Source organism: Carlito syrichta, unplaced genomic scaffold (assembly GCF_000164805.1).
Source record: "Carlito syrichta isolate Samal-C Ts95f unplaced genomic scaffold, Tarsius_syrichta-2.0.1 Scaffold303273, whole genome shotgun sequence".
NCBI lineage: Eukaryota > Metazoa > Chordata > Mammalia > Primates > Tarsiidae > Carlito > Carlito syrichta.
In genome coordinates, this window is record NW_007247369.1 from 180,961 (window position 1) to 205,451 (window position 24,491).

General features: G+C 38.3%; 1 protein-coding gene across 1 annotated transcript in view; it reads right to left on the reverse strand.

The window, feature by feature from the left end:
• The window catches only part of DYNC2H1 (dynein cytoplasmic 2 heavy chain 1), a gene marked incomplete at its 3' end in the record, with an annotated part of 198,461 nt that extends 175,041 nt beyond the window's left edge, over positions 1-23,420 (reverse strand). The window contains exons 1-13 of the mRNA XM_008058276.2: positions 23,192-23,420; positions 16,430-16,600; positions 15,878-16,013; positions 14,972-15,090; positions 13,540-13,684; positions 12,515-12,747; positions 9,693-9,827; positions 9,436-9,549; positions 9,207-9,318; positions 8,764-8,888; positions 7,310-7,485; positions 4,582-4,777; positions 2,123-2,218 (exon numbers count right to left, since the gene is read on the reverse strand). Coding sequence (XP_008056467.1) covers positions 2,123-2,218; positions 4,582-4,777; positions 7,310-7,485; positions 8,764-8,888; positions 9,207-9,318; positions 9,436-9,549; positions 9,693-9,827; positions 12,515-12,747; positions 13,540-13,684; positions 14,972-15,090; positions 15,878-16,013; positions 16,430-16,600; positions 23,192-23,386 — 1,953 coding nt within the window. The remainder of the gene's footprint in view (positions 1-2,122; positions 2,219-4,581; positions 4,778-7,309; positions 7,486-8,763; positions 8,889-9,206; positions 9,319-9,435; positions 9,550-9,692; positions 9,828-12,514; positions 12,748-13,539; positions 13,685-14,971; positions 15,091-15,877; positions 16,014-16,429; positions 16,601-23,191) is intronic.
• Positions 23,421-24,491: the final 1,071 nt, after the last annotated feature.

Below are 24,491 nucleotides of genomic sequence, written 5' to 3' on the forward strand. Positions count from 1 at the left end.
AAGGAGCAAGGACTAAAGCAAGAAGCAAATAGCACACAGCAGGATCCAGGATCCAGTCAGATCCAGCTCCGGTGTCACCTTATGGCAAGATCCAATCAAATCACACTTCACTGCCCTATGCTTATATAGCTTAGCCCAAACCCCAGCTCAGGGACACAGATTTAAGCATTCCCTCGGTCTCCTTGTCAGTACACTCAACACCGCCTTGCTTTGCTCCAAAGCCTGTGTCACGGTATTGGCCTCTATGCATACGGCAGCGTCCACTGATTGTCAGTAACATTCTCTCTACGCTATTCCTGCCTTAGTGTTTTAGCTACTACTATGTCTCATTTAACTTATATTAAATATGATTATTTACTTCTCACAACACAATTTTCACAAAATAAGTTTCCTCTTCATAAATACCAGCAGATATAATTTTATTTTATTTTTTATTTTTTTGAGTTGGAGTCTCACTCTGTCGCCCAGACCGGAGTGCGGTGGCCTTCCAAGTAGCTGAAACTACAGGTGCGCGCTACCACACCCGGCTAATTTTTGATTTTTTTGTAGAGATGAGGTCTCGCCAAGTTGCCCAGGCGGGTCTCAAACCCGCGGGCTCAGGCAATCCACTCACCTCAGCCTCCCAAGGCGCAGGATTACAGGCTGAGCCACCGAGCCCGGCTCAGATATAATTTTAAATAAATTTACCAGAGAAGAAAAAGCTGTAAAAGTTTATAATTAAAACAATCTATATATTCACTGAAAAAAGGTCAAAAATAATAGAGTATTATCTAGTTTTCAAAAACATACATTTTCAAAAATATGTATGGACAAAAATTCAAAAGGATATACATCAGACTTTTTAAAGTGGGTATTTCTTTGCGGTATGCTTATATGCCATTTTGTTGTTGTTTATCAGTATTTTTTTAACTTTCCATTATGAACTCATGTTACTCTCTGGCAACAAGAAAAAAAGTGTTTTTAATAACATCTAAAATATGAATTATATAAATGCTAGTAAATATTAAGCCTGAGAACTAGTGTGCAGGAAAAAATTAACACAGCAAGTTTAAATACTACCCTTTGAAATACTTAAAAGACTGCCCCTGGCTGGCATCTGGGAACTTAGATTTCAGAAGGATTCTCACTACCCTGATAGGAGTAGCTCACTGAACCTGAATAATATGGTTTATGCAGAATACTTGCCTTTCTTCTGGGAGTCTGGAATTTTGGTATGTATTAGGCAGAAGGTGCCTATGTAACCAGTCCCCGGTAAAAACCTGGGTGTTGAGTCGCTAATGATCTTCCCTAATAAGACAACATTTTATGTGTTACAATTCATTGTTGAAGGAATTCGGCATGCTCTGTGTGATTACACTGGGAGAGGACTCTCAGAATCTTGCACTTGGTTTCTTGGGACCCCATGTACATTTCCCTTTGCTGATTTTACTCTGTCCCTTCACTGTAAGAAATACTGCTATGAGTACGACTTTGAGTCCTCATGGCAAATCATAGAGCCTGGGATGGTCTTGAAGACCCTAACACAACTAGTTGTCCATTTTCAAATAAAGCCATAAAAGGGTATATTGCTCTGCTACTTACTTTTTTCAAATATTTCATGTCTATGAAGATCAAAAATACAGATTTTGAAGTCAGTACTCACATGGTAACATTCAGTTTAAACACAATTGTGTTTCAATATGCATGAACATTTAAATAAGCACAAATAAAGAGCAAATACATCTTAAATGACAAACTTTGGAGATGATGAAAAAGCACCAAGGAACCTCAAATTTCAGTGAATAAATAAATAAAATGGCGAACCAATCATATACTATCAATATTAGTGCAACTGATCAAAATTAGTACCAAAATGAATAAAACATTATAACCATTTGCATTTGGAAAAAAATTTGACTTAAGAGTGAAGGAAGTCAGGCAACCCCCTCAGGTCCCCTTCCACTGTAGGAGCTTTTCTGTCCTCTCAATAAATCCTGCTTTCCAAAAAAAAAGTGAAGTCAATAGGGAGCAAAATTAAGTCTAGATGATGGCTATGTTAAGCTGAAGGATATACTGAAAAACTAAGAAATCTGAAATAATTCACATGTAAAATCTAATTATAATAAAATAAGAAGTCATTTACCTTAATTATCTGTTCAAATGCTAACGCAGATTGTAACATCATTGGCCTCTGACTTTGAATCATTTGCTGATCAATAGAATTATAAAAATGTGCCACCTACAAAGTGAAAGTCCAATTAGCAACAACTGATAATAAATAACATTTCATTCTTGTTTTAATTTTTCTTCATTTTTAATTGTTTGAATGGAAATGTTAACTTTTCTCAATCCCAAGATTAAAACAGAAAAGTTTTTTTCACCTCCAATATAACATTTATTCATGTATTAATATACACAATCAACACATATGTGTTGAGTTCCTATAATTTGCTAACCACATCCTGAGAGCGGAATAAACAAAGATTATAAAACTTTGTCCCTGCAACCAAGTCTCACAGGAAGGAAGAAACCCAACATATCATGTTAAGTGGTAAAAAACTGAATTCTCAATTTCTGAACTTCTGCAAACCTGACCCCTTCCTTTTTCAGCGTATTCCACAATGATTTACCCATTTCTCAGACCAAAAGTTCTCTGAGTTCTCTCAACACTCACATCCCATGCCCGCAAAAACCTACTGCCGATCCTTTCAAATGTATCCCGAATTCGACCACTTCACCTCTCCTCCTCCGTCAATCACTTCCAATCCATGCCCCCTCATCTCTCAGGAAGACCAGTGCAACAGTCTCCTAATGGCTCTCCCTGCTTCCAATCATGTCCTCCTACAGTCTACTCAAGGCAGCTAGAGTGGTGTTTTTAAAACATGTATCACACCTCTTGCCTACTCAAAACCTAGTGATTTCCGAGTAGAATTGAAAATAAAATCCAAAATTCCAAAACTCTTCTCTTACCTAAAAATCTTTCAATGGTTTCCTAATACACTAAAGAATAAATTCTAAATGCTCATTCTTTCAAATACAAAGCACATGGCCTTACCCTGGCATATAAGATTCTACATCAACCGGCCCTTTTCCACCACAAAACCCTCCGTCATTGCACTGCAGCCAAACTGGCCTCTTTGCTGTGACTCTAGCCTCACAAGAGCAGCTTCCTCAGGAACTTTGCATCTGTCATTCCCTCTGCCTGGAATAGTCTTCCTCTAGCTCATCACATGGTTCTCATGCTCACAAAACATTATGTTTCTTCTCAAATATTACCTCTTCATCAAGGCCTATCCTGATCACTCTACATAAAATAGCAGTCCTTGTCATGTCTCTTTATTCTGCTTCATTTTTCTTCAAAGCACTTATCACTACCTAACATTGTATCACAAATATATGTGTGTGCTACCAGCCTCTCCTATGGGAATGACAGCTTTAAAAACAGTGCCAAACAAACAGTAAGGATTCAATAAATGTTTCTTGAATTAGTTTATGAATCAATAAATAGGGACCTATGAGGGACAGTGGTGGACAAACAAGGACATTATTGGCACATAGTAGGTGCTAACAAATATTAGATAAAATAAATAATTTTACAGAGTCCTCTTCTTTCCATTAATATGCATGAAGATACACTTTACTCGGTGGGGAATACCCACCCTCCTTATTGTGTGCAACAAAAGTAGGCCCAGAAAAGGCACAGTCAGAAAAACTGGAAGCAACCAAATGCATACTATTATAGCAACCTGGCATATGGCTATCTATCCAACATTCTATAATCCTTTAAATTCTCTACTTCAGCTAAATATGCACTCATAAATAAAGGTATAAATAAGCAAATTTTCCAGTGTTCTTCCAAGGAAATTTACAAATACTATATGATCATTCATTCTTTTTTAGCTCCTATTGGGTCAGACTAAACACACAGGATACAAAAGTGAACAAGACTCTGCTTTTGATTTAGTCACTCCAAATGAAATAATCACCCAATGCCTTGTGCACTTGAGAAAAACCCATGTATACTCTTCCTGACGCACATCAAACATCAATCCTCTGAAAAGATTTACCTGGTACTAATTCTACCCCTTTCAGGACAAGAACTGAAAATTCCCTAAATTCTATGCTTTCACAGGACTTCCTGAAGATCTATAATAAAAGTTGGTTTTAAACAAGGAAATGACATGATGGCAATGTGCAAACAGGTAGACTAAGGAAATGACTAGAAACAGACTAATTCATCAGCCTGGCAATTCTTCAAGAATCTGCCCCTAGAAGGGAGAAAGATGACACTTTATTTAGAAGGTCCTTTAAAACTCATAAGTAATATGAAAGAAGAAAGAAAAAAAGAATAATATTTTATTTTCAAAAGGCATTTAGAATGAACAAAAATACCATACATTAATAAATTCCTACACTGTATATTTTGTCATTTAGCAAAACCATAATTTCACAAGAACTGGCAATGCTTATTCTATTAGCACCCCCCGTTCCCCAAAAAAAGTAAAAAAAAAAAACAAAAAAAAAAAACAAAGCCCTTAACATATTCTAGTTTAATGAACCAAACTCAGAACAGGCAGGTTTTCAAAAAATGTGACTTCATACTTGTTTGAGAATAATTGCTTGCTTGCAGAATTTCTGTGCAATGTTTGCAACTTGTTGTATTTTGGTTGGAATAACAAAGCCAAGTGCAGAAAGCTGACGAACTTCTCTCAGAAGAATCACCAAACGATCTGAATAATGTACTTTTAAGGAGCCATCAATAGGATCTAATTCCATAATTCGACTATTAGCCTCAATACTACAAAACAAAATAAATATCCTCTTAAGTTTTATATCCCACTCTTTTGACTAAAAAAAAAACAGTTTTTACAACTTTTTTGTTATAAAACAGAAAATATTGTATTAACTCAAAATTTAAAAAACTGTTTAATTGGCGCTGTCAAGTTGTGTTTTTTTTCATATATTATCTGACAATACAAATTTTGAAAACAAATTGCAATATGCAAAATATATCATCACACTAATATCTCAACCAAGCAGTTTTAAAGTTAGAAAAGTCAATCTCTTCACTGTAAGCTAACACTTAAAAATGACATCGTATTCACTATAAAGAAAAAAGATCTTGATTCATTTTGTAAAGGTACTTTAGATTTTTTAAGCTTTTATTAAAAGATCAATGATACAGGACATCAAAATTGCAGTAGCAGACATATTCAAATATTTCATTTCTCTATTTTTTGTTTCACTACCTAATAGTCATTCTTTCCCTGTGTTTCTAATAAAAGCTAGTACAGCAAACATTACTCTGAGGTACTCAAATCATCATGCATAGGGGAAACACTGGACTGAATTCAGCATCAGGTGTCATGCTTAAATCTCCTTCCCTTAGGGTTAGGTTTCTATCATGCTCATTCTTTCACATCACTTTCACAATTAAGAAAATTTTCAAGTCTTAAAAAGTAACCTACTATCCGGGCATGGTTGCACAAGCCTGTAATCCCAGCCCTTTGGGGGGCTAAGATGAGAGGATTGCCTGAACCTGCAGGTTGGACACCAGCCTGGGCAATGTAGGAGACCTCGTCTCTACAATATGTCAAAAAATTAGCCCGGCATGGCAGCGTGCACCTGTAGTTCCATCTACTTGGAAGGTTGAGGCGGAAGGATTGCCGAAACCCAGCAGATCAACACTGGGGTGGCCATGACTGTGCCACTGTACTCCAGCCTGGGTGACAAAGTGAGACTCCAACTCAAAAAAATAAATAACCTACTAAAAAGCAAATAAGAAATCTATTTGGCCTATTTAATAGCACACAAAGCAAAGCATAATCTAAAGTCGATATTTTTAAATGATGATTTAGCCCAAACTTTCCTACATACACATAACACTTGTCAGGACACGACAGTGACTCTTTCTGCCTTTATCTTCAGAATTAGTTTGTGTATGCCAGCATTTCCAAAATGTGCTCAAAAACAGACTGATGATTCTATGGGACAATTAGAGATTTTACAGTTAAAAAAAAAAAAAAGCAGGAGGAGGGGAATTTCACTGCCAAATGGGAGACACTGTGTAGCACAAAGTTAAACAGGTTTCTCAACAGTAGATCTCAGACCCTTGGGATATGGGCACACCTCTGGATCTCCAGCAGAGCTACAATGAGAGAGTCTGCACATTCTCCAAAATCATTCGACTAAAGGGCTTTGTTTCTTTTTTGGCCTGGAGCATCTCTCGTGTTTTAGGCTCAAAACAGCCAAACGGCATAAAATTATCATCATTACGCCCTAGCACCAACAGGTTCCCTCTATTCTTCCTCCAGAGCCAGAATTCTAAATTTATAAAAACAATTATCCACTCAATTTGAGAGGCACCACATTTGGCCTTATTCTCCTTTGTAGCACTACAGGAGAAACAAACAGAACTTCATATTATAGACAAAGTTACTTTTTAAAAAGGCATGATAACTGGGCACAGTAGCTCATGCCTGTAATCCCAGCACTTTGGGAGACAGAGCTGGGAAAATCACTTGAGATAAGGAGTTTGAAACCAGCCTGGGCAATATAGCAAGACTCTATAAAAAAAAAAAATGTTTAAAAATTATCCAAGCATGGTGGAGCACTCCTGAAGTCCTAGCTATTCAAGAAGCGAGGAGGATCACTTGAGCTCAGTAATTCGAGACTGTAAACATCTATGATCAGGCCACTGCACTCCAGTCAGGGCAACAGAGCAAGACCTTGTCTCAAAAAATAAAAGCTAAATCTTAAAGAAAAGACATGATAAGTTTCTAAAAACTTATGAACAGTGGACCTGAGGTACAAAGAAACAATGGGTTTTTTAGACCATCCATTTTAAATCCCCATTAAAATTAATGAGGTTAACCAATTAATACATTCACTATAGCTCAATAAATATTTATCAAAGCCTTACTAAGATGGACATCATGAAGAAATACTCCTTCTTAAGGAGTTTAAAATTAATACAATTTGACAGTTTAAAGAGTATATATATATATATAAAATATTAACTTTAAAGGACAGAAATACATACATGAATACCAATAAGAAAAAAACCATAAGGAAGGAAAAGCCTAATTCCAAAATGGGAACCCGCAGATCTGGGGCACAGACACAAGAAACAAGGGGGAGGCAATTAACTAACAGTTATCAGTACATACCATCAATAACCGTTAGTTAATGACTTACAGTTGATGATCACAAACAAAAACTAAAAAAGGAGCAGCAAATTGGAGAAAGGAGAAAGATGAATAATCCATGTTGCCATTTGGATTAATAACACATGGTTTTGGACTGTACAGTTTATTACATTCATACTTACCACAAACCAGATCTGGAATCAGACAAACCTGACTGAATATCCCTGGACCAATCATCAAACTGTTCTTGTTCATAGAGTTTAAATTGGTCTAAGAGATCTTCAGCACTTCGGTGGAAAGATCGAAATCCTGACAAGTCAGATAAAAGAGCCTCTGCAATCTTGATAGTGTCGTCTACCTTAAAAAGTTAAGTTACAAGGATATACATTATTTAAATTCTAACAAAATCAGCATAAAATAATAAGCTCCTTCCTATAGTGTGTGGTTCAGAAATTGTTTTCCCTATCATCTATAAAGAATAAATCAGAAGACTTGCCAAAGAGCAGCAGCCCCTACTTGTGCTTCTTAATTATACAGTCTCAGAATAACAAAACACAAAAGGATAACACTACACAACATAATTTAAAGGGTAAAATACAGGGTTAAGGAAAAATCCAGTCTCAAAATACTTGTGCCCCACCAATTTTTAGAGGAAATGCTGATAACTTCAGCAATACTACTAAACATGTTAAGCAATAATTTTTCCTTAGCTAAATGCCCTGATCCATAGCTCAAACAATAACTAGGCCAATTGGAATGTCAATTAAGAGATAAATGCCTTTCCTCTACAACTATACAAAGAACTTTATAGCACCCTGAAAAACTGACTGACAAAATCATTAGGCAGAATATGCCAGAAAATAAAGCATCAAAAGTACAATCTTGAATATGTAGAACTATCCAAGATGCTAGTTTTTTGGTTTTTTTTTTTTTTGAGTTGGAGTCTCACTCCATTGCCCAGGATGGAGTGCAGTGGCACACTCACGGCCACCCCAGCGTCAACCTGCTGGGCTCCGGCAATTCTTCTGCTTTAGCCTTCCAAGTAGCCAGAACTACAGCTAGCTTTTGTAATAGTCTATGAGTTCTTGCTCTTGATCAGACTATAATTAAAACATTTATTGTACAAGTCAAGTGCAAGACACTATACCACATACTAATCAGCACTTCCATAAGAGTCTGAGGCCAATTTTAACAATTTAAAAATATTAAAATAATAGCATTTTAAATCTATAAATTGCTCTCACTACCTTAGACAATGCAATAGTTATCTTTCACCTTTCCTTTAACTTTCCTTCAAGATTTAGTTATATAAACATGCTGGCAAATAGACTTTGCAACTACTACAATGAGTTTTTCTTTTTAACACAATGTAAAAAATCCTATCCTTTTGAATAAAGGTACTTGCCTGAAACAACTGCAATTGGAATAAATGATTTGATTATCTCTGAGAAGAAATGAATAGAACCATTAAAACCTTCTCTGCATACTTTTTCAGCCTTCTACATTTCACATAAAAATTCAATGGATATGCCAAGGAAAATGGAGAATATTTTTACTACAGCTCGACTGACTTCTACATGCCTTAATTTAGCACATTTTATAATTAGTATTTTTCAACTTTTATTGAAACAAATACCTTCAACTCCAACTGACGAACCCAAACTATATTATTGACAACTTCTGAAAGATTTTTGCCAGAAAGTGGTCCAGATGCATCACCAGGAATTCCTCGGCACCGATTCTCAAAGTCTAATCGAAAATCTATAAAAGTTAAATCAAATAAATGATTGCAAAGATTTCCTAAATGCTTCCATGGACAAAGCACTATATAAAAGGTGAACAAAAAAATAATAAAAGTTTGTCCCTACCCTCAAGAACCTTACCATGTATCAACTGAGACAGAGAAAGAAAATACCCTGTTAGCTCAAAAAATACATTATTTATAAGAGAAATAAGAAAATCAATCTTCAGCATTAAAATGTCATAAAATGTAATCTTAATCATAAATGGTATGCAAAAAGAAAAACAATCTACAAAAGTGCTTTCTGAAGCAAACACTCTAATCTCTGATACAGTTACCTTTAACTGAATCCACAAGTCTTGCCAGTAAAGTTTCTCGTTCTAACATCAATTCTTTGCTTATAGTTGGACGCTTCACCAACTCTTTATATTTCAGAAATGCTTGAAGAAGCTAATAGAAAATAGAATAAATGTATGTTCATACCAATGGATTGACTCAGTAAATACAAATATATCTCCTAAAATAGTTTAAGGGAAATAGTAAAGGTGAAGTGTTTTAATACTTTACCTGCTGTGGACTGTCTTGAATTTCTGAAAAATAATTTTTCAATTTTCCTGCTATTTTTTGTTCTGCAGGTGCAATAATTTTTTCATATTGAGACACTGCAGCTTTCCACAAAGGCTAAACACATTAAAAATATTGTTAGACTTCAATTACTTTAAATCTGCTTTGTAAAAGAACATGAACAGGAAATTATATAAACACACACACACACACACACACACACACACACACACACACACACACACATAAGTATAGTCAACCTCAGTATATGGATTATACTGCACAGGATTCAGGCCAGTAAAAGGTTCAAATACTCGAGCCAGGCACACGATTTTCTCTTCACTGGCAGGTAAAAAATAGAGAAGCTTCTCATGAATTGTTCTAACAGCCAAGACCTAAAACATAAATGTTGAAAAAATAAAATTTGTTTAAATCAAAAAGCCACATAAATAGGTCTAGAATCTAAAGATATTAGGCAAGAATTTCTATAAGCTAGGTTTGTTATTATTGTCTACATAATAAAATTGAAACTATAATCGTGAGAATTACCACTTAACAACAACAAAGTGATCCTCAAAGATATAACAGTATCATCACACTAATATTAATCCCTGTGCTCAAATCTAGTGAAAATACATAAGATCTAAATAGTTTAAACTGTACTTAAAGCTCAGTTAAGTACAATTTGAGAGTTAGCAATAACTTCTGATTTTCATTATTCTGCATTAAATTACACTTCTAATAATGAAATTGCATGTTAACAGCTCTATTATTTATAATTTACAAACAGCTAGAAAATAAATATCAATGTATTTTGAACTAAACTTCCCACCAACAATCCAAAGAAAAAGGTTAAGTAAAAATGCTCTTATCTTTCTTTCATTTGAGTTGGAAAATCAGTATGACCTCATAATTTATTTTTCCCTCACTTTTACTTTTAAAAAAAGTTCTTTAATAATTCTGTCTACTAAGAAGGCCTAATGGCATTAATAACTAAGTAACAGCACTTTCCATATGAAGATGTTGCTAAGTACCATTTCCCACCAAAAGAACCAGGCTCTTTAAAAAACTAATTCTAAGTATGAGACAGAAAATGTACAAGATAGGCTAGGCTGGAATATGTTGGGCCTAAAAGTTATCAAAGAAATACTAGAGTTGCACCAAAATGACACAGGAGCCAACTTGGATAGGCACTTCCTGCTCAAAGACAGAACAATTTGAGTATAACAATAATAACCACAATAGACTGAAACACATAAAAATTCATGAGTCTACATAATACTACCAAAAAAAATCTTAATCTAAGCAGGGCTCTGTAGCTAATAGTAATTAAGAAAAAAATGGGAGAGACAGGAACATGTAAAACAGTATAAGAACATAAAAAGAAGCCGGGCTCAGTGACTCAGTCTATAATCCTACGCTTTGGGAGGCTGAGGTGAGTGGACTGCCTGAGACCACAGGTTCGAGACTCGCCTGGGCAACTTGGCGAGACCTCATCTCTACAATAAATCAAAAATTAGCCAGGCGTGGTAGCGCGTGCCTGTAGTTCCAGCTACTTGGAAGGCTGAAGTGGAAGGATCGGCGGAGCCCAGCAGGTCGAGGCTGCAGTGGCCGGGAGCAGCCACTGCACTCCAGTCTGAGTGATGGAGTGAGACTCCAACTCAAAAACAAAACAAAAAAAAGAACATAAAAAGAAAAATCCAAAAGATGGGAAATGTTATATGGTATGAAAAGGAAAAACTTTCACATTAAAAGAGACTCCAGAGACATGTCAACAAATGCAATCTGTGGACCCTATTTGCAACCTCATTTAAGAAAATCAATTATTTTTTTAAATTTCTGAGAAAAATCAAGATAAATAACCACTAGTTAAAAACAAAATGCTAAGAAATTATTGTCACTTTGTTGGGTATGACGATGGTATCGTGGTTATGTTTTAAGGATGAAAGCATATGCTACCTTGGCTTTAAAAATATTCCAGGCTGGGCATGGTGGCTCACACCTATATTCACAATACTTGGGAGGGTGAAGTAGGTGGCTTACTTGAGGCCAGGATTTTGAGACCAAAATAGCAAGACCAACATAGCAAGTCCCCATCTCTATAAAAAGAATTTAAAAATTATTTGGACACAGTGGCACACACCTGAGGTACTAGCTTTTGAGAAGGCTGAGGCAGGAGGACCACTTGCATCCGGGAAGTCTAGGTTGCAATAAACTATGATCATACCACTGCACTCCAACCTGGACAACAGAGCAAGATACCATCTCTAAAAAATAAAAGAGAACAAAAATTAAAATACTCCAGCAACGGCTGGGTGGAGTGGCTCACACCTGTACTCCCAGCACTTTGGGAGACTGAGATAGAAGGATCACTTGAGGACAGGAGTTCAAGACCAGCCTAAGCAATATGAGACCCTGTCTCAAAAATAAAAGTACTCTAGCAAAAGAAAAGGGAGGCAAGAAAGAAAAAGATGACACAAGAACTGAACAATGCCAATGACCGTTGAAACTGAGTGGTGAATATACGGACATTCATTATACTATTTTACTTTCACATATGTTTGGAGTATTCCATGACAAAAAGGTTTAAAAAATTCTAGAGATGCTTTGCAACCTTTAAGTAATCTCAACTTGCCTGTCCCTAAAAGCTAAACATATAAGTTCTACACTGAAACTCATAACTTGTGTAAATTAAGTAGTTGTTTCAAGAATTTCCAATGAGTACCCCATAAAAAGCCATCCCTACTTAAAAACAATTTCAATAGGGAATGTCTGAGAGTTTCCACACATGGACAAATGGGTCTTTTTTACAACAAACAACAAAATAAAAGTTCACAAGTAACAAGGTGACCAGTCATACGCCAAAGAAAAAGAAAGGATATAGAAATTAACACGTAGTGCCCATGTGCGCCTGGCACTATGCCATAAATTATTCCATGTGAAGTTTAACTCTTATACTCTCACAAAACTGTAAATAATTCATAGCAGATATGTAGTGCTTGTTAATTATGAAATGTATTCACAAACAAGTAAAGACCCACTTTACCCTTTAAAACAAAAGTCCAGATAATCAAACCGATACCTCTTCAAGGCGTTTGCCCAGTTTGTCAAGTGTTTCTGGGAAATATTTTTCATTTTTCCATGGATGAGGAACATAGCGTTGCCACACCTGACCTGTTAGATGGTTACAGACGATCACCCACTGTTCACAAATTGAAATACCAGCTTTTAGGTTTTCTTTCACAAGATAATAAGGATCTTTCCAAAGGTTCAAAGTTCCCAATTTTTTCTGAACAAATCTTCCAAATGAACCACCTAATAAGACATAAAGCAAAGATTTTAGTGAAAATAAATGACTTTCTACAGAATATAAAATACATGTTTATAATAAAGTTAAAAAATATACAAATGAGCAATCTAAGGATCTATGAAATATGTGCACATCCTTAGACTAGCACTTTCAGTAACAAATATTTTTCTTAAACACACACATATTGGTTTACATTTTTGCATCTTTCAACATATCATGTATGCCTTATAAGTGCAGAATACACATACAATCTATTTTAGGCTACAGAGCCTACTGTATGGATATTGCATTGCATAAACAATTCACAATTGCTATTTATTTTTATTCATGTTGCAAACAATGCTGCAATAAATATCCTTGTACATATAACTTTATGTACTTAGCTGATATTTCCTGAGGAGAGCAATAAGAAGGGTATTTTCTAGGTCAAAATTTTTAATATTGACAGACAACTCACTATATTTTTAAATAATGTTTCAGTTCATTTTAAATAATTTTTCAGTTCATTTTTAAATAATTTTTCAGTTCATTTTTCAGTTCATTTTAAATACTTTTTCAGTTCATTTAAAGTCTAAATTAATATATGTATAAAAAATCTATATAAACTAAGTTCTATTAATGGTCAGAGAATTAGATACATGATTTAAATTAGCCAACTATATCTGTAAGTATCTATTCAAGTCATACTGGATGACTTGCTTTAAGAGTTACTTTAAATACCTATTATTATATGAAGGAGACTCTTAAGTAAGGGCTTAAAGAACAAAACTTCAAAAATTTCATTTGTTTTCTAGTACCTATGACGTCTAAGAGATGCAGCATCCGTGCCTCAGGGTAATGATCATGTTCTGTCTGTCTCCACACATCGTCTACAACATCACGAGTAGTCTCCACCAAGTCAACAACTTCTAACAAGGAAAGACTGTCCAAGTTACAAAAGTCCTAAAATAAAAATGCATCCGTTTTTACACATAATCATACTTGTTCCTCGGGTAATCTAGTCACAATGTCCCCAGACTTTTTCTTCTGCCACCAACCTAATATTTGCCATACTATTTTCTTCACCTTTTTCTAACAGATGATCATTACTTCTCTATGCAAATGCCTACAAGTTCCTTCACAAACATAAATATCGTGAAAGTCAGAGAAGAAGTAAGAATTGTAAAAAGTCTATTCATTTATTCATACACTTGGCCTAATTTTCTTTAAATCTGGATTTTTTTTTTAATATACCCATTTGAGGTGGCCTCAACTCCACATATATGTTACCCACTGGAGTCCTAGTGTCTTCACTCATTAATTTATTGTGCTGCCTAATGTTATAGTTAACAATAATGCAACCACAGTCCAAGGCTTATTACACTATATGTCAGGGGTCCCCAACTACCAGGATGCGTATGGGTACCGGTCTATGGCCAGTTAGGAACCGGTCCGCACAGTATGAGGTGAGTGGCAGGTGAGCAGAGCTCTATCTTCTGTCAGATCTTCTGTCAAAAGATTCTCACAGGAACTGCACAGGAGAGGGATCTAGGTTGTGCGCTCCTTATGAGAATCTAATGCCTGATAATCCCTGAACCCCACTCCCCACTCTGTGAAAAAACTGTCTTCCATGAAGCCGGTCCCTGATGTCAAAAAGGTTGAGGATGGCTACTGCATGCAATCACTGCTACCAAAAAAGAGCTTGAAACCATTTCAAACATGCCACTAAAATGATATTACTGAAATAACAGTGGAAACTAATAAAAAGTAAGACATATTTGTTTTGAAGAAAATAGACTTTTAGTACTCATACTTAAAATGTTCACTTATTTGGTCTTGATATAGATACGTCAAGAAATAATCAAATAAGTGTAAAACTACAACTTCCCATATTTCAGTCATTTCTTCAAAATGTCAATTTGAATAAAGTAAGCATTCTTTCAAAAGAACAACATTACCTATACATGGATAAACCTCTGTTAGTATGGTTAGATTTCTGTTTTCCAATACATAGTTGCAGAAAAGTGATTTTGTTTCTGAGAAAAGCATTTTCTAGAGATTAAAATTTAAATTCTGGATTCCCATATTGCACTCACTTTAAATATATGTCTTAAGTAAACACTTCTACATATGAAGTATCTTGTTCACAATTATCAAGCAGATTTTAAAACAGAGGAAAAGGTAGTGAAAATTGAAAACTAAAATACTTTTATAAGAAGCCTAATATATAACTATGTATGAATCACATACTCTTGCAATTGTTTCAAATAATTCTTTAAAATAACTGGCTCGCTCTTTATTAATCTGTTTACTCCCACGATGAGCTTGCTCTATCCAAAACTGGAACTCATCACTTGGTGTAAGAATTCCTATAAAAGTGAAGAGGGGAAAAAAAGGACACAGAACATCAGAGAAGAAAACTGACACAAAATATCATAGCAGCAGATAATTTGAGTAATCTGACACATAGGCTCCTAGCTGAGGTCAAAGGAGCTGACACTACATTCCTGTTTCCTATCTCATACTTAAACAAGTGTCCGGTCCATCTTGTGGTCTATTTAGTGCCACACTGGTCACATTTTTATACTTTTTGTTCGTGATTTTTCTGTTTAAAATGGCCCCTAAACATAGTGCTAAATTGCTACCTGGTATTCCTAAGCACAAGAAGGTTGTAATGTGCCTTACAGAGAAAACATGTGTGTTAGACAAGCTTCATTTTCAGGTGTGAGTTACAGTGCTGGTGGCCATGAAGTCAATGTTAATTAATCAGAACACATATTAATTAAAGTGTCTTTAAACAGAAACACACACAAAAAGGTTATGTACTGATCAATTGACAAAATGTTATGCCAGAGGCTCAAAGGAATCTAACCCTGCATTTCCCCTAGGAGCAAAGGTTCAATATTTGTTAATTCAGTGTTCATAGTGACTTTACAAATGAGAATCAGCTTTATTTTCTATTTTCACAAATTATACATTGTTAAAGAGTACACTTTCCTTTTATCTAAATCTATATAAATCTACTTAGTTTTAGAAAGCTTATGTTCAGAGACATTTTAGAAGCATGGAAATAAATCTATGAAGAAATATGTTTATTCACTACATACTAGTGAAACACTCATTTTGTACATTCTTTATTAGGCTATAGTTATATACCTCGTGTATCATCTTCCTTAAATTTCAGTTTTGATAAGTTAGTGTCTGATCTTCGTAAAACTATACCCAAACCAGCTTCTAGTTCACTCAAAAGATTCTGAAGTTTAGGATCAAAATTTCTGCTCCATTCCTGATCCTAAATAAAAACAAATAAGAGAAATCATTGATCAAAATATTGCTAATCAAATTGGCTACCTAAAACACTGTCTAAACAACTAAATCAAATATCACTGTTTGGCTTAAAGTCTGCCACTACCTCCATTCCAATGGAAAATAAAAAGTCCTCTCAATAGTTAAAATGTTATAAAGATCATTAACTACAGAAATTTAAGAGCTAATATGGACTGCATTTTATATCTTTTTCCAACTTCTCTATTTGTCAACAAAGTTTACTTTACAATTAAACGTTGAGAAAATATTTTAATGAAAAATTAAAATATAAATGACATTAACAATAAATGAAAGAATAAATATTTATGTTTGTATGTATGAAAAAACTCATCCAAATACCTAGGTTAAAGAAAAAGCATGACTTGAAAGCTACTTACTCACCTTTAACAACATAGGTGCAAATACTTGCCGTACTGCTTGGTAAAGAGAACTAATAGGTGACTCTAACATAGACGAAACAAGAATGTTATTATGTAGATTTTCGTCAGTAATTACTTCAGGACGCAGCTTGAAAAACACCAGCACTTTATCTTTTGTGTCACCAAATTCAATCTAAAGTAATAAACAAATGATTTTGAGTGTTATCTTCATAAAATGTAGTATTTGAAAGAAATGTTTCACTATAATTATATCCCTTGGAAAAACTTGCTACTTTAAAAATAAATATATTAAAACCATTCTATCTCTGCTCCCTAAGACATTTGAGTTTTACAATTCATTCCCACTTACATGTGACTATATCATAAACCTACTGTGATAGTAATTTATAAACATCAGATGCTACATATTGCTGACACACACACTAACTATTCCATTCCAGTCAGATTCAGTAATATGACAGATAAAAGTTGCATGCCCTGGTACACAGTGATGGATGGTGTACTTCTCTACTACCCCAGAAAGTCTATAAAAACCCTCTCCCCCAGAAAAAAGCATTTTAAAAGGTGTTTTTTTAATTACAAAAACACTCGCTGGGAGCTTTGGCTCACATCTGCAACCCCAACACTCTGGCCAGCAGAGGGGAGAGGACTGCCTGAGCCCAGAAGTTTGAGACCAGCCTAGGCAACTTGGCAGGACCTCATCTGTACAGTAAATCAAAAGTAAATTAGCCAGGTGTGGCAGCATGCACCTGGTTCCAGCTACTTGGAAGGATGAGGCAGAAAGATCACCTGTGCCCAGCAGGTCAAGGCTGCAGTAGCCGTGAACATGCCACTATACTCCAGCCTGGGTGACAGAGTAAGACCCCCATTTTAAAAAAAATTATAAATGCACTCAAAACTATCAAAATAAATTTAAGTTCTCTATATCCTAAAATTATCTTTGCCTTAACCAAAAATCTTTCCTTAAAGAGTTTGAGCATGAAACTTTTCATATATCTGGATTATTCAAAAGTGAAACCAGATGAACTCAATTGGAATTCATCAAAGCAACCTTGTTAGAAAAGGTCAGTTCATAGTAATGAGCCCATTAGCTGAAAAGCATGTTACTCAAAAGAAGTCTATGCATTACATACACATTTTCAGAGTTAGTCTCATTTATTTTTCCAGAAAGAAACATCTATGCATTAAAAACCTTTCAAACAAGGTCACTCACTGCTGTGTTACCAAGAGCACCTTACATCTGAGTGTTTCATGCTTTTTAATCCTAATCATTATAATTTTTGGCCACCCGGAAAGAGCTGAAACTTTACTCCATGTTGTTGCATTTCTCCAACACTCATAATATTTAATGACACAAGAAAATTATACAAAATCCAAATACCAGCATCCATAAGTAAAGTTTTATTAGAACACAGTCAGCTCAAATCATTCTACAAAAAAGATACCCGCACACGCATGTTTATTGCACCACTATTTACAACAGCAAAAACATGGAACCAACCATGCTGCCCACTGAAACCGAACTGGATAAAAAAAAATTCGGTGCATATACACGATGGAATATTACACAGCCATAAAGAAGGACAACATTACGGACTTCAAAGCAACTTGGATGGATTTGGAGTCTACTGTACTCCGTGATCTATCGCAAAATCAAGAATTGAGTACCACATGTTCACACTCATAAGCAGGCCCTGAACACCGATCAGAACTCCACCAAAAAAGGGTTGGCAGTAGTGGGGCCCTGCCGGGGAGAGAAGGCACACAGCATCGATAAGGCGCCTGATGCTCATCCAGGCAAAGCGAGGTCCAGTGGGAAGCCCAAACTCTGCCTGTCCCGAAACCCCGTTTGCTCCCAATCCCGACCTGGACCCCAACTTTAAAAAGTGAGAATTCTAAAAATAAACGACAGAATGTAAAGCAAAAAAAAAAACCAGCCACACACCCTCATTCCTATGACTTATTACATTTATAACGTGGTCAGTTTCACACTACCATGGTCAAGTGGTAGTTGCAGAGACCTCGAGGCTTGCAAAGCCTAAAATATTGTCTGACCTGTTATGGAAATTTAAATTTGCCAACCCCATCCTAGAGCATAAACCAGAACACGCTCTTGCTTGAGATTAAAAGTGACTTCCTAGTTCAACCCAAACAGTGTACAAAGCCCTAAATGGTCAGCCTCTGCCTTATTCTCCCATCTCACGCTCCACACTGGCAGTTCATACATTAAACCTCAGCAATCACCCTGTATTTTTTTTTCCTGCCACTTGAAACCAAGCTGATGCCCACTCAGGGCCTTGGCACTTACAGTTTGTTTTGCACAGAACACTCTTCCCCCAGGAAGAGTGAATTCAAGTTATCCGTCTTTGCAGACAACATGATTCTACACCTTGAAAACCCAAGAGAATCTGTCAAAAAATCTCCTTGCATTGATAAAGGACTTTGGCAAAGTCTCAGGCTATAAAATCAATATGCAAAAGACAGTCACATTTTTATACACAACTTTTATTCCACTGTGGTCTGAGAATGAAAAAAAATCAAATACCTTGGCATCCTCCCAACCAGAGACATGAAAGATATTTACAATGAAAACCACAAAACACTGCTCAAAAAAATTCAAGATAACACAAACAAATGGAAAAATATTCCATGCTCATGGATTGGAAGAATCAACATTGTTAAGATGTCTATCCTACCCAATGTAATATACAGATTTAACGCAATACCCATTAAATAATCAGCAGCATTCTTCTCAGACCTGGAAATGACAATACAGGAATTCATCTGGAAACATAAATGACCGCAAATCGCCAAAACAATCCTAAGCAAAAAAAAAAAAAAAAAAAAACAAAGCAGGAGATATCGCACTCTATTTTAAACTCTATTATAAAGCTACAATAATCCAAACAGCCTGGTATTGGTACAAGAACAGTCACATAGACCAATGGAACAAGACAGAGATTCCAGAAGCAAAACCTCAATTTTTCTTTTTTGAGTTGGAGTCTCACTCTGTCGCCCAGACTGGAGTGCAGTGGCCACTCCCAGCCACTGCAGCCTCAAACTGCTGGGCTCCGGCAATCCTTCCACTTCAGCCTTCCAAGTAGCTGGAATTACAGGCACGCGCTAACCACGCCCGGCTAATTTTTTGATTTATTGTAGAGATGAGGTCTCGTCAAGTTGCCCAGGCGGGTCTCGAACCTGCGGGCTCAGGCAATCCACTCACCTCAGCCTCCCAAGGTGCAGGATTACAGGCTGAGCCACCGAGCCCGGCTTAAAACCTCAATTTTTCAACCAACTCAACTTTGACAAAGACTCTACCACCACCAACTGGGGAAAGGAGAACCTATTCACTAAATGGTGCTGGGAAAACTGGCTGACCAAATGCAGAAGATTAAAACACGATCCCTATCACCATACACAAAAACCAACTCTAAATGAATCAAAGACCTAAATGTAAAACCTCAACTATAAAAACCTTAGAAAATACAGGAGATACCCTCTTGGAAATTGGAACCGGCAACCAATTCCTGATCAAAACCCCAAGCACCCATGCTATAAGAGATAAGATAGTCAAGAGGGACCTCATCAAACTGACAAGCTTCTGCAAAGCCAAAGAAACCATCAAGAGAGCAGGGAGACAGTCCATAGACTGGGAAAAAATATTTGTAAACTGTATGTCTGACAAAGGCCTAACATCTAGGATCTACAAGGAACTCAAATGTACCAAAAAGAAAACAAACAAACAGCCCCATTACAATGTGGGCAAAAGATATGAATAGATAGTTCTCAAAAGAAGACATACCAGCAGCCAACAGACACATGAAAAAATGTTCAACCTCATTAGTCATCAAAGAAATGCAAATTAAAACGACAATGAGATACCACCTAACTCCAGTCAGGATGGCCATCACCAATAACTCAAAAAACAACAGATGCTGGAGAGGACGCGATGAAAAGGGAATGCTTCTACACTGTTGGTGGGAGTGTAAACTAGTACAGCCTCTGGGGAAAACAGATTCCTAAGAGATCTAAAAATTGACCTTTCATCCGACCCCACAATCCCCCTACAGGGAATATACCAAGAAGAACTCAAATCACTCTATAAAAAAGATACCTGCACATGTATGTTTATCACAGCATTGTTCACAGTAGCAAGAACATGGAACCAACCGTGCTGCCCATCAAAAGAGAGCTGGACCAAAAAAAATATGGTACATATACACAATGGAATATTGCACAGTTATAAAGAAGAACAAAATCATCAACTTCACAGCAACCTGGATGGACTTAGAGTCTATAATACTGAGTGATCTTTCACAGAAACAAAGAACCGAATATCACATGTTCTCACTCAAAAGCAGACCTTGAACAATTTTCATAATACCGTAAGAAAAGGATTGGCAGTAGCAGGGAAACTGCCGGGAGGGGAGCGGAGAAGCAGGATTGGCAGTAGTGGGAATCTGCCTGGGGAAAGAGGGGCATACCTCATCAACAAGGGTACCCGCATAATGAGCATATGCATACCTAACCCTGAACTGTACCCCACCTCTTTAAAATTAAAAAATTAAAAACAAACCCCCCCCCCCCCAAAAAAAGGCATGGGCTCTGTGTTCATGGCTTTATCCCCAGCACCTAGTGAGTTCTCAATAAATATCTGCTGATTTAATAATGAACAAACTATTTTCGAATATGACTAAAATCGTGTAATGTGCTGTGGGACGAAAAATAACAGATATATTGTCAGGCTCTACTAATAACTTTAACTTGAAAAAAAGTTATAACTTCAACTGTCAATCCTCAGATCAAGATGTATTTTCACAAATCTAAACCCCTTCCCACCTTTCCCACTGCAATTCCACCTGAACTGCCAGTGGTATTTACAACAGCATGCCCTGGTTTTATAATTGGTGTAACTGTCACCCAAGGCCACTGGAGTGAGCTGGGAAAGGCAAAAAGGAGAGTGCCCTATCCTGATTTACACAACCTACTAGGAAAAAGAAATCGTTACCACTTAGAAAACAGGAAATAAGCCGGCTCGGTGGCTCAGCCTGTAATCCTGCGCTTTGGGGGGCTGAGGTGAGTGGATTGCCTGAGCCCGCGGGTTCGAGACCCGCCTGGGCAAGTTGGCGAGACCTCATCTCTACAATAAATCAAAAATCAGCAGGGTATGGTAGCATGCGCCTGTAGTTCCAGCTCCTTGGAAGTCTGTGGCGGAAGGATCGCCAGGGCCCAGCAGGTCGAGGCTGAGGTGACTGGGAGTGGCCACTGCACTCCAGTCTGGGCGACAGAGTGAGACTCCAACTCAAAAAAAAAAGAAAACAGGAAATAGTACAGTTCCTATTGTAGTGTTGTGAATAGTAAATGCACTAATATATACAAAAGGGAGACCTCCCCCCCAAAAATTATATTTTTTTGGAGGCCGAGCCCCTTGTAGCACAGGTTCTCCCCACTAGGTAAGTGTTGCAGGAACCCATCAGCATCAGTGAATTCTTCTTAGAGATTCTTTCAACACGTTTGCCCATTTCATGATGGGTGATCTGCCCACACCACACTGAGTGCTCAGCAGTTTTGATCGAAAATGCATGACCCCGCTCCCCACCTTCCCATTCCCCCATCTCGCCTTGAGCTACTTTTTTTTTGTTTCCCAATGAAAAAAGTCCTCAAAGGAAAACGTTCTGCCTTTGAGAAAGAGCTGAAACAAAAAACGGCAGAAGCCTAAAAGGCATCAAAACTGACAAGTTCAAAAACTGTTTTGAGTTGTGGAAAAAGTGTCTTGATAGGGGTATTGCATCAAACAGAGAGTCCTTTGAAGGCGACTGGAGTTTAAATAAGTCAAGAATAAATACACTATTTTATATAAGCCAATTCCAGTTTTGGTTTTTTTTGGGGGGGGTTCCCCTCCTATAAAGCGAGTAAAACAGTGCCCGACAGAGTATGAAGTGAAAATAAGTGTTAAAGTGCCTTGCATATACTGAGTTCAAAATAAACATCTGTTAGAACTGAATTAAACCCAAGAATAAAGATTCATAGGGAACGCGGTGAACGATTCAAACATCCTACAAAAATGCACTGAATGCTTGCAGAATGCCAAATATTTGCTTGACCTAAGGATAGGGGTGAGCACAAGAGGAAGAAGTTGAAAAGATGTCTAATGCATTAACTTTCATCCGTTTACTAGTGTCAGGCAATTTTCTTCCGTGATATACTCAGGTTTACCTGAGTCCTGATTGCAAACGCAGCCATTTTTTAAGCCCTGCTGCCAGAGGAGGGAGCAGCGCAGGGAGCAGTGCGGCGACTAAATCAACCCAATCCATGTTCCACGCCGACAGAGAAGTCAAACTCTCTTTCGAAATGTGTCACGCCATTTCACAAAGATTTCAATTCCTCACTCGTCTTCCCCTCGAGCCACGTTAAAAATCAGTGCATAGCCCCCCAAAAAGATGCTCTTAGAATCTGCCTCAAAGAACCCCCCAAAAAGCGGGGGGGGATAAAGAAGTAAGGTAAATTTTTTGGTTTTGGTGACGACCTAGTGGGAGTTCTTCAAAACAGGGACGAGCACCACGGTGTCCAGCAGACGCACGGCCAGGCGGGGCGCAGGCCTGGGAAGCGCGCGGGCTGAAGCCCGAGCGAGGCCCGCGCGGGCGGGGCGGGAGGCGGCGGCGGGCTCCGGGCTCCGACGGGGCCGGCTCGAGAGGGGCCGGCCGGCCCTCTGGCCGAGCCGGGGGAGCCGAGGGGAGGCGAGGCGGGGTGTGGGGAGCCGCACCGTGTTGGAGAAGGCGAGTCCGGCGTCGGGTCGCTGCACCCGGAGGAGCATCTGGTTGCCGTCGTCCAAGAAGTTGTTGACTTCAAGGCAGTCGTGCAGCGGCGACTGGTCCCCGGGCTCCGACGCCAGCCCGAAGTAGTTCTGGGTCGTGGTGAAGATGAAGAGCTTCCGAACGTCCCTGGTCCCGCTCGCCATGGCTCGGGGGCGGGCGGGAAGGAGGAAAGGAGGAGGAAGGCGCCCGTCCCGAGGGAAGGGACGAGCCCGGCTCCGCGCAGACCCGAACGCGCCCGCCGGACCGCGGAGCTTCGCGGTTGCCCGGGGCGGTCGCTATGGCGACGGCGCGCTACGGCGGCGCGCGGAGGACGTCGCCGTCTCGCGCACGCGCGCGCAGAGCTTCGGCCGGCGATCGACCCCCTCGGCGCTCCTTAGCGGCTCCCTCGGTCATCGACCGCAAGGGCTTCGCGCAGGGGCGTGTCGGGGGGGCAAGCGTGTCTTTCCTTCCCGCTGCTGGAGTCTTGCCAGCCGGACCCGGAGAGGTGCAGCTGGTCCTCCCGGGCAGCGGAGTGGCCTGGGTTCAGGAGAGCCGGGTCCCAGCGCACCCTCTCCACGGGCATCCGTCGGCACCCGCTGCCCTCTCCACGTGCCACGTCTGTCAAGCGGGAGGCCGTCTCACCCAGGGGTGCAGCGAGGGTCTTGAGGCATCACTGCTTAAAAATCACCTCTCAGAGAGGCCGGCGAAGGACAGGAGTTCAGGACGATGTGCATTCACTTTCTCAGCCCCCCCCACCTCCTTTTAGAACTGGGTCATTTCCCACCATTATCTTGATTTTCCATCCTACTCTTAAGAAAAATGTCATCACCATTTTTTATTACAATCACTATCCATGTTAGTAAAACAGTCAAAATATACAAGGGTACTTGTTAGTTTTATAACAAACACAGCTATATACGGAGGAAAACAGAAATGAAAACGGGGTTCCTTTCTACTCCCGTGACATCACCGTAAACCACTAAACTGCTGGAGTTGTTTATCCTAACTCGTCAAAGACTGTCTCAATTCAATAATTCTCTTCTAAAAATATTGGTCCGGTTGGTGGCTCACGCCTGTAATCCCAGCGCTTTGGGAGGCTGAGATAAAAGGACCACTCGAAGCCAAGAGTTCGAGACCAACCTGGGTAATATGGGAAGACCCTGTCTTTACACACACACACACAGACACACAAAGTTTTTCATTAGCCAGAGGTGGTGGCACACACCTGTAGTCCCAGCTACTGGGGAGGCTGAGGTAGGGGAATCACTT